This window comes from Rhagoletis pomonella, unplaced genomic scaffold (genome assembly GCF_013731165.1).
Source record: "Rhagoletis pomonella isolate Grant_MI unplaced genomic scaffold, Rhpom_1.0 Rhpom_scaffold_06091, whole genome shotgun sequence".
Taxonomy (NCBI): Eukaryota; Metazoa; Arthropoda; class Insecta; order Diptera; family Tephritidae; genus Rhagoletis; species Rhagoletis pomonella.
In genome coordinates this window covers 1-10,418 of record NW_023464626.1, presented here as the reverse complement: position 1 = coordinate 10,418, position 10,418 = coordinate 1, and the positions used below count along the sequence as shown (strand labels likewise).

Sequence of the window (10,418 nt, the reverse complement as noted above, 5' to 3'; positions counted from 1 at the left end):
GCCCACAAGAAATGCTCGGTAGACATGCTAGTGACGGCTTCAAGGTGCACGGCCTTGGTTGCAAGGCATATAAATATGGCTACGTAACCTTTATACACCGTGTGCCCTCTATACTTCGACGATTTTATTTCGATGGCACCTGTGTAGTCCACTCCAGTTGCAACAAATGCGCGTTGAGGTGGATTTACACGTTTTGCGGGCAGGTCTCCCATCAATTGAGAGACTAACGAAGGTTTGTTACGGAAGCAAATGATGCAATGCCGGAGATGAAGTCTCACAGTTTTGTGAGCGTGGATGATCCAAAATTTTCGACGGATGTATGTAAGCGTCAATTGCGCTCCACCGTGTAATGTAATTTGGTGAGCAAAGTCGATTAGAAGTTTCGTAAAGTGGTGATTGCTCGGCAAAATCATGGGGTGCTTTTGATCATATGGCAGATTCGCATGATGTAAGCGACCGCGTATGCGAAGAACTTCGTTTCCATCTAGGAAAGGTGTCAAACTGACTAGTTTGCTTGTTGTGGGTATGTTGATTTTAGATTTAATACATCGAATTTCCGAGCCAAATGTTTCACACTGTACCATGTGAACAATTCGAAAGAGACTTTGCTGAAGTTCGTTAGTGGTGAGCGGTCCACTATGACGGTCTTCCTTGCGAGTTTTGCGAAGATTATAAAAGAATCGTAGCAGCCTAGCTGTTATACGTACGAGTTTGATGTAGGAAGAATATCGTAGTAGAAACGAAGGTTCGGTAATTATCGAAAGCGCTAATACTTTAGCTGGTTTTTCTTCGGTAGCTGTGCTGTCGATATCGTCTGGGCTACTAGAAGAAATAGGCCAGGTCGATTTATCTTGCCGAAGCCACGCAGGACCGATCCACCAAAGATCGAATTGTTGAAGTTGAGTCGGAGTTAAACCTCTAGTCGCGCAGTCGGCCGGATTATCCTGAGTTTTGACATGACTCCATTGACTGGGCAAGCTAACTGACAAAATTTTAGCTACGCGATTCGCCACGTAGAGTTTCCATCGATGTATATCACCGGCAATCCAGTGTAGGACGATCGTTGCATCGGTCCAATAATATATCGGAATCTCACCACAGCGTTGTTGTAAGTGTTGTTGCGCCCATTTGGCAACGGTTGTAGCTAATACTGCACCACATAACTCTACTCGTGGAATCGTTATTAGATTCTGTGGTGTTACCTTGGCTTTAGACGTGATCAGATGGGTGTGGATCTCACCATGTTGGTATTGTATGCGCAGATATACGGCAGCTGCGTAAGCAGATAACGATCCGTCGCAGAAGGAATGTATTTCCATTGAGTGTGGTCGTAGCGTGTAATTAAGCCAGCGTGGTATTGAGATGTTTTCTATATTAGGTAGCTCAGCAACAAAATTTTGCCATAAGATGGCCAGAGTTGATGGCAGCTCTTCATCCCACTCTAGTCCGGTATGTTTTTCGTCTTGACGCTTTATCTTCGTTGACCAAATTTCTTTTAGAATAATTTTCGCAGCAATAGTTATTGGATTCAAAAATCCAAGCGGATCACATATGCGCGCGATAGTAGCTAGCACAGACCTTTTAGTTGCTGTATGAAAAATTGAAAAGTTTAAAGAGAAAGTAAGAAAATCGGGAAACGTTCCTTCTCGTCTTGAGCGATCTGGTGAATAACTCTGATTGCGGTGTATGGAGCCGAGGCTGTACCAAAGGTCACAGTGGTGAGACAGTATTCTTGGACGTTTCCATCTTTATTTCGCCACAGAATGCGTTGGTATTGCGCATCATCTTGGTGCATATCAATGCATCGGTACATTTTTTGTATGTCCGCCAAGAAAACGAATTTGTGCAGACGCCAATTCAAAATGACTGCTGGGAGGTCATTTTGCAATGGTGGGCCGGTGCACAACATATCGTTTAAGGAACGGCCATTTGATGTTTTTGAAGAGGCGTCATACACAATGCGCACCTTAGTGTTGGATCTATCTTTCTTTACTACCGCGTGATGCGGCAAAACACAAGATGTGAACGTGGGCTTGTTAGATGCAGTCAGCAAATAATGTTGGTCCTCACTCGTTGTTGCCGGAACAATTTGATTGAGGTGAAAATAATCTTCTATACCCTCCGTGTATTGCCCATGTAGGGTTTCGTCGTGCTGAAATTTACGTTCCAGGTGTAAAAACCGATTAAGTGCAATTTGCTTGGATTTCCCTAACGTTTGATTAGGGTCGTAAATTGATTTTAACGGAAGTCGAACAAGATATTTTCCATTGTCTTGTCTTACGTGTGTTTTTTGAAAAAACTCTTCACACCACTTGTCTTGCTCAGACATTGGTGTTTCTGTAGGCACTTGTTCGTTTTCGTAGAACTTCTGCACAAGGGCCTCTAGTTCAAGGTTCGCGTGATGGCAACGAACTGTGATAGCTGACGATGGTGGAGAATCGATTCGACCCAACAAAATCCAGCCAAGATGTGTTTTTTGAGCTATTGGCTGATCAAATGCGCCAATGCGCATTTCCGGTAACAAGATTTGAGCAACCATGTCGGCACCAAGAATCAGGTCGATTTTCTTCGGCTGATAGTATAATGGGTCTGCTAGAGTAAGACCTTGAAGATGAGACAATTGTTGTGGCACGCTGCGCCTACTTGGCAACTCGGTTGTCAGTTGCTTCAACACATACGCGCTTTCAATAGGAGCGGCAAAGGTTTTATCGTGGCAAGAATGAAGAGTGCAGCTTACCAAAAACTTTGACTGGCTTAGCGCACTTGGACCCACTCCACAGATGCTTGCAGCAGTAGGATGACGTGCAAGGCCTAAACGTTGAACTGCATTTTCGGAAATCAGTGTCCCTTCTGAACCTTGGTCTATAAGGGCGTAAAACGTTGAAGATTGGTTTGTTGCTTCGTTACGTAGTGACACTAAAGCTGTGGCCAACAGAACCTGTCTGGGTGAGTTAACCGCTGATGTTCGTAGACCAAAATGTGCAGAATTTGCTGATAATGTAGCATGTGCATTTGTTACGCGCCTTAGATCAAAGGCTGACGTGGACATAGCGTGGGAATTTATTGGGGCTACTTGTCCCTGTGCGGGAGCCGATGCGGTGTGTTGAGCGAGTGGCAGCGCAGCTGTATTGGTTAGCGAAGTCCGTGGGAAGTGTAAGAGCGTGTGGTGACGTTGACCACATTGGATGCAATTTTTACTGCTTGTGCATTGCGACAATGCATGAGACTTGCTCAAACAATTTAGACACAGCTTGGCCTTGTCAACAATGCCTTTTCTTTCAAAACAATCTTTGGAAAGAAACATTGGGCAACGACGTAGTATATGTGCTTGTCCACAAAGTCCACAGCAATCTTGAGAAGATGGATTGACTTTAGTGGCTGCATGGTGTGCTTTGACGTTATGTGTCGGTCGCGCAGATGATTTTGATTTGTAAAGATGACGATTTTTAATATCGTTAGACAACATACGTGAAGACGTGGCATTAAAGGCTAAGCTACGATTTTCGATAGCATCAATGGTGAAGAGGCGATTGGTTAAGAACTCTTCTAGGTCAAAAAAGGTGGGAATCTCTATTTTGCTTCCCAGGTGGCGCTCCCATGCTGAGTGGGTTTCAGTTGGTAATTTTGTGGTTAAGTAATGGGCAATCCAATGATCGCATTCCCCAATTGGGAGCTTAAGGCGTTTAAATTCATTAACACATACATTCGCCACATTAAGCAGGGTTTTGATGTCGTCAGATTTTTCTTTAACAAGAACTGGTAAGTTGTACAGCGTGTTCATATGATGGGAAAATATTATTCGCGGGTTATTATAACGTTTTACTAACAGATCCCATGCAGTGGTATAATTCGCTTCTGTCAGAAGCATTTGTTGTATGTCAAGATCACGCTCAAGTGGCAAAGCCTGCTTCAAATAATGAAACTTTTGGATGGGATTTAATTCAATGTTATTATGAATCAATCGGTTGAAAGAATCGTGAAAGCTGGCCCAGTCGGTAAACTTGCCAGAAAACGATGGTACTGGTAACCGCGGGAATTGCGTTGAAGCGACAAATCGCACCTGGGAACTAGTTGGCTGCGTGCCGCTCTTTGTCTCCTCCTTTTCGGATGTAGGGGGAAACAGTTCGTCATGACGCTGTGTGAGCAGACAGAAAAGTTCCAAATGAAGTTCTTCGAACTGGGAGGCAATATCAGTGGTGAGGTATTCGTCGTCCGACTTAATGTCAGAACAGACAATAGATTTGTGCGTGGAACGAAATTCCTCATTGAGCTCATCAACACGCTTTAATCGTTGCTGAAAATAGGTTTTAGTTTTTCGCCCAAGTGAATCCTTTTTAAAGTTGACGTGTATTTTCTCAAGGGACGCAAGCCGATTTACCTGCAGCTTAATTAATGCTGTATCACCCATATTTTTATTTGCTAATATATATATGTATATATAGCGTAAATGAGATTTTAGAACTTACGTTTAAGTTTATGTAGGTGATGAACGTAAATGTTCCCTTTGCGGCGTATTAGAGTTGAGCGGAAAAAATAAATCCGATGATTATTTCACCACTAAAGTTGACTCAAAGTGTTAGGACGAGCGTAAATATTCCTTTGTGGCGAATTGGAGTTGAGCGAAAAAAGTTGAGCGCAAGAAAAAATCCAACGATGAATTGAGCCACGGACGTTACAGCCGTTAAAGATGTGTACAACGTTGGCAGAGGTTAAAATTTTGACTGCAGCGCGCCGGACAGTACATACGCTAACGGCGACCAATTGTATTACGCTTTTCTGCGAACAGCAACCAGTGACTGCAGCGCGCCGAGTTAAGTGAACTGCATACGCTGACAGCGCACAAGTGGGTAACCGATGCCCTTGAAACTGCAAACAGCGGTCAAAGTGGTTCTCTTTTGCAAAATATATATATATATGTAGATGTTTTGGTTTGTTCTTTTTGAAGGAAGGAGGATTCCCCTCATGGGCCACCATAAAATGTGTAGTATTGACGAATACTATAGTAACGGGGTCCCTATGAACTGTTCTTCATAAAAATGATCGCTCCTTTGTCGTTAATAAGATGATATTTATTGTGTACAATTATATATGTTTAGTTGATATACTATAAGTAAACGATGTGAACACCACCGTCCGTGGTGTTTCTGGCCGCTGTTTTACTTGTACTGAATTTCCTCGTCAGCTTCCAGAGCCATGCAAGCTTAACCGTCCCTTGCATGGAGTGGGAGTATGCATAAAGGTGTAGCTGAGCAAGTTGGTGATATTCCGTTACATCGTGAGTGAAGCTAAGCGGACTGTAGAGAACGAGTATACTGCTTAGCAAGTGCAAGTTGTTACTCCAGCTGGCGTAGACAGTGGCGGTACCGAAGGGGAGACTGTGTTTAACTGATGTAGCACAGTGAGTTGCGTAAGTGTTCGCTGCAAATTGTACATGCCGCCCCCGATGCTGTCTCCAGCATTATGATGAACGTTTGTTTTTTGATGACAGCGAGTTTGTTGAGGCACCGTGGTGACTATAAGAAAATAACAATGGGGTTAGTGAATTATGTTGGCATCATTGCAAGTTGGAATCGGCAATCTGCAAATTTTCGAAACCGACCGCTTGTAAAGACCGTTTGGCGTACGAACAGTGACGACACGAACAAGGTGGTCTGATCCGGGATGTAGTTCCGTAATACGCATCAATAACCATTGATTGGGTGGTAATCGATCATCCTTTATCAAGACAAGTTCACCGACTGCTAAATTTTGTTCTTGTTGTCTCCATTTGGGACGCGCTTGAAGATGCGAGAGCCAATCTGAGGACCATCTTATCCAAAATTGTTGAACCAATCTTTGGAGCTCAAAATATTGTAAAGACAACGATTTGTTTTCAGGAGCCGATTCCGGTGGTGGCAGTAAAGCATCGCCGATTAGGAAGTGCGCGGGTGTGAGCACCAAAAGATCATCTGGATCGGAGGTAAGTGGGCATAACGGTCTAGAGTTAAGGCACGCCTCAATACGAACCAAGACTGTAGATAGCTGTTCGTATGTCAACCGGGTTCCACCGACAGCTCGTTTCAAATGGTATTTAATTGATTTTACATTGGCTTCCCAAAGTCCCCCAAAGTTGGGAGATTGAGGTGGATTAAAATGCCATTGAATATGTAGGTCAGTCAGTTTTGGGATGACTTCGCGTTCCAAGTCGGCTCGAAATTTTTGGTAATTAGTTTTTAGAATGCCATCTGCACCAATGAAGTTGGTGCCACAGTCACTATAGATGTCTTGACAAAGGCCACGTCGCCCGATGAAACGCTGTAGCGCCCACAAGAAATGCTCGGTAGACATGCTAGTGACGGCTTCAAGGTGCACGGCCTTGGTTGCAAGGCATATAAATATGGCTACGTAACCTTTATACACCGTGTGCCCTCTATACTTCGACGATTTTATTTCGATGGCACCTGTGTAGTCCACTCCAGTTGCAACAAATGCGCGTTGAGGTGGATTTACACGTTTTGCGGGCAGGTCTCCCATCAATTGAGAGACTAACGAAGGTTTGTTACGGAAGCAAATGATGCAATGCCGGAGATGAAGTCTCACAGTTTTGTGAGCGTGGATGATCCAAAATTTTCGACGGATGTATGTAAGCGTCAATTGCGCTCCACCGTGTAATGTAATTTGGTGAGCAAAGTCGATTAGAAGTTTCGTAAAGTGGTGATTGCTCGGCAAAATCATGGGGTGCTTTTGATCATATGGCAGATTCGCATGATGTAAGCGACCGCGTATGCGAAGAACTTCGTTTCCATCTAGGAAAGGTGTCAAACTGACTAGTTTGCTTGTTGTGGGTATGTTGATTTTAGATTTAATACATCGAATTTCCGAGCCAAATGTTTCACACTGTACCATGTGAACAATTCGAAAGAGACTTTGCTGAAGTTCGTTAGTGGTGAGCGGTCCACTATGACGGTCTTCCTTGCGAGTTTTGCGAAGATTATAAAAGAATCGTAGCAGCCTAGCTGTTATACGTACGAGTTTGATGTAGGAAGAATATCGTAGTAGAAACGAAGGTTCGGTAATTATCGAAAGCGCTAATACTTTAGCTGGTTTTTCTTCGGTAGCTGTGCTGTCGATATCGTCTGGGCTACTAGAAGAAATAGGCCAGGTCGATTTATCTTGCCGAAGCCACGCAGGACCGATCCACCAAAGATCGAATTGTTGAAGTTGAGTCGGAGTTAAACCTCTAGTCGCGCAGTCGGCCGGATTATCCTGAGTTTTGACATGACTCCATTGACTGGGCAAGCTAACTGACAAAATTTTAGCTACGCGATTCGCCACGTAGAGTTTCCATCGATGTATATCACCGGCAATCCAGTGTAGGACGATCGTTGCATCGGTCCAATAATATATCGGAATCTCACCACAGCGTTGTTGTAAGTGTTGTTGCGCCCATTTGGCAACGGTTGTAGCTAATACTGCACCACATAACTCTACTCGTGGAATCGTTATTAGATTCTGTGGTGTTACCTTGGCTTTAGACGTGATCAGATGGGTGTGGATCTCACCATGTTGGTATTGTATGCGCAGATATACGGCAGCTGCGTAAGCAGATAACGATCCGTCGCAGAAGGAATGTATTTCCATTGAGTGTGGTCGTAGCGTGTAATTAAGCCAGCGTGGTATTGAGATGTTTTCTATATTAGGTAGCTCAGCAACAAAATTTTGCCATAAGATGGCCAGAGTTGATGGCAGCTCTTCATCCCACTCTAGTCCGGTATGTTTTTCGTCTTGACGCTTTATCTTCGTTGACCAAATTTCTTTTAGAATAATTTTCGCAGCAATAGTTATTGGATTCAAAAATCCAAGCGGATCACATATGCGCGCGATAGTAGCTAGCACAGACCTTTTAGTTGCTGTATGAAAAATTGAAAAGTTTAAAGAGAAAGTAAGAAAATCGGGAAACGTTCCTTCTCGTCTTGAGCGATCTGGTGAATAACTCTGATTGCGGTGTATGGAGCCGAGGCTGTACCAAAGGTCACAGTGGTGAGACAGTATTCTTGGACGTTTCCATCTTTATTTCGCCACAGAATGCGTTGGTATTGCGCATCATCTTGGTGCATATCAATGCATCGGTACATTTTTTGTATGTCCGCCAAGAAAACGAATTTGTGCAGACGCCAATTCAAAATGACTGCTGGGAGGTCATTTTGCAATGGTGGGCCGGTGCACAACATATCGTTTAAGGAACGGCCATTTGATGTTTTTGAAGAGGCGTCATACACAATGCGCACCTTAGTGTTGGATCTATCTTTCTTTACTACCGCGTGATGCGGCAAAACACAAGATGTGAACGTGGGCTTGTTAGATGCAGTCAGCAAATAATGTTGGTCCTCACTCGTTGTTGCCGGAACAATTTGATTGAGGTGAAAATAATCTTCTATACCCTCCGTGTATTGCCCATGTAGGGTTTCGTCGTGCTGAAATTTACGTTCCAGGTGTAAAAACCGATTAAGTGCAATTTGCTTGGATTTCCCTAACGTTTGATTAGGGTCGTAAATTGATTTTAACGGAAGTCGAACAAGATATTTTCCATTGTCTTGTCTTACGTGTGTTTTTTGAAAAAACTCTTCACACCACTTGTCTTGCTCAGACATTGGTGTTTCTGTAGGCACTTGTTCGTTTTCGTAGAACTTCTGCACAAGGGCCTCTAGTTCAAGGTTCGCGTGATGGCAACGAACTGTGATAGCTGACGATGGTGGAGAATCGATTCGACCCAACAAAATCCAGCCAAGATGTGTTTTTTGAGCTATTGGCTGATCAAATGCGCCAATGCGCATTTCCGGTAACAAGATTTGAGCAACCATGTCGGCACCAAGAATCAGGTCGATTTTCTTCGGCTGATAGTATAATGGGTCTGCTAGAGTAAGACCTTGAAGATGAGACAATTGTTGTGGCACGCTGCGCCTACTTGGCAACTCGGTTGTCAGTTGCTTCAACACATACGCGCTTTCAATAGGAGCGGCAAAGGTTTTATCGTGGCAAGAATGAAGAGTGCAGCTTACCAAAAACTTTGACTGGCTTAGCGCACTTGGACCCACTCCACAGATGCTTGCAGCAGTAGGATGACGTGCAAGGCCTAAACGTTGAACTGCATTTTCGGAAATCAGTGTCCCTTCTGAACCTTGGTCTATAAGGGCGTAAAACGTTGAAGATTGGTTTGTTGCTTCGTTACGTAGTGACACTAAAGCTGTGGCCAACAGAACCTGTCTGGGTGAGTTAACCGCTGATGTTCGTAGACCAAAATGTGCAGAATTTGCTGATAATGTAGCATGTGCATTTGTTACGCGCCTTAGATCAAAGGCTGACGTGGACATAGCGTGGGAATTTATTGGGGCTACTTGTCCCTGTGCGGGAGCCGATGCGGTGTGTTGAGCGAGTGGCAGCGCAGCTGTATTGGTTAGCGAAGTCCGTGGGAAGTGTAAGAGCGTGTGGTGACGTTGACCACATTGGATGCAATTTTTACTGCTTGTGCATTGCGACAATGCATGAGACTTGCTCAAACAATTTAGACACAGCTTGGCCTTGTCAACAATGCCTTTTCTTTCAAAACAATCTTTGGAAAGAAACATTGGGCAACGACGTAGTATATGTGCTTGTCCACAAAGTCCACAGCAATCTTGAGAAGATGGATTGACTTTAGTGGCTGCATGGTGTGCTTTGACGTTATGTGTCGGTCGCGCAGATGATTTTGATTTGTAAAGATGACGATTTTTAATATCGTTAGACAACATACGTGAAGACGTGGCATTAAAGGCTAAGCTACGATTTTCGATAGCATCAATGGTGAAGAGGCGATTGGTTAAGAACTCTTCTAGGTCAAAAAAGGTGGGAATCTCTATTTTGCTTCCCAGGTGGCGCTCCCATGCTGAGTGGGTTTCAGTTGGTAATTTTGTGGTTAAGTAATGGGCAATCCAATGATCGCATTCCCCAATTGGGAGCTTAAGGCGTTTAAATTCATTAACACATACATTCGCCACATTAAGCAGGGTTTTGATGTCGTCAGATTTTTCTTTAACAAGAACTGGTAAGTTGTACAGCGTGTTCATATGATGGGAAAATATTATTCGCGGGTTATTATAACGTTTTACTAACAGATCCCATGCAGTGGTATAATTCGCTTCTGTCAGAAGCATTTGTTGTATGTCAAGATCACGCTCAAGTGGCAAAGCCTGCTTCAAATAATGAAACTTTTGGATGGGATTTAATTCAATGTTATTATGAATCAATCGGTTGAAAGAATCGTGAAAGCTGGCCCAGTCGGTAAACTTGCCAGAAAACGATGGTACTGGTAACCGCGGGAATTGCGTTGAAGCGACAAATCGCACCTGGGAACTAGTTGGCTGCGTGCCGCTCTTTGTCTCCTCCTTTTCGGATGTAGGGGG

At 43.9% G+C, this 10,418-nt stretch overlaps 4 protein-coding genes across 4 annotated transcripts; all 4 read right to left on the bottom strand.

Annotated features, from left to right (window-relative positions):
- Window positions 1-10: 10 nt before the first annotated feature.
- On the bottom strand, window positions 11-5,673 carry LOC118755368. Its single transcript, XM_036490207.1, has 2 exons — window positions 5,600-5,673; window positions 11-5,513 (listed from the first exon to the last, which is right to left on the bottom strand). The coding sequence occupies exon 2, from the start codon at window positions 4,406-4,408 to the stop codon at window positions 1,610-1,612; it is 2,799 nt and encodes a 932-aa protein (XP_036346100.1). The 5' UTR covers window positions 4,409-5,513; window positions 5,600-5,673; the 3' UTR covers window positions 11-1,609.
- LOC118755367 lies at window positions 344-1,319 on the bottom strand (the record flags this gene model as incomplete). Its single annotated transcript, XM_036490206.1, has 1 exon — window positions 344-1,319. A coding segment is annotated over exon 1 (976 nt), but the record flags the coding sequence as incomplete, so codon positions are not given.
- LOC118755366 lies at window positions 5,536-7,620 on the bottom strand. The gene has a single exon (XM_036490205.1). It carries the CDS (start codon window positions 7,618-7,620, stop codon window positions 5,536-5,538), a length of 2,085 nt encoding a protein of 694 aa, XP_036346098.1.
- A 453-nt stretch (window positions 7,621-8,073) lies between these two features.
- LOC118755369 lies at window positions 8,074-10,395 on the bottom strand (the record flags this gene model as incomplete). The annotated part of the gene is given in 1 exon segment (XM_036490208.1): window positions 8,074-10,395. A coding segment is annotated over 1 exon segment (2,096 nt), but the record flags the coding sequence as incomplete, so codon positions are not given.
- Window positions 10,396-10,418: the final 23 nt, after the last annotated feature.

Excerpts from the sequence above, each read along its gene's own strand:
- LOC118755368 (XM_036490207.1), bottom strand. The coding sequence starts at position 4,408 with ATGGGTGATACAGCATTAATTAAGCTGCAGGTAAATCGGCTTGCGTCC.
- LOC118755366 (XM_036490205.1), bottom strand. The coding sequence starts at position 7,620 with ATGGAAATACATTCCTTCTGCGACGGATCGTTATCTGCTTACGCAGCT.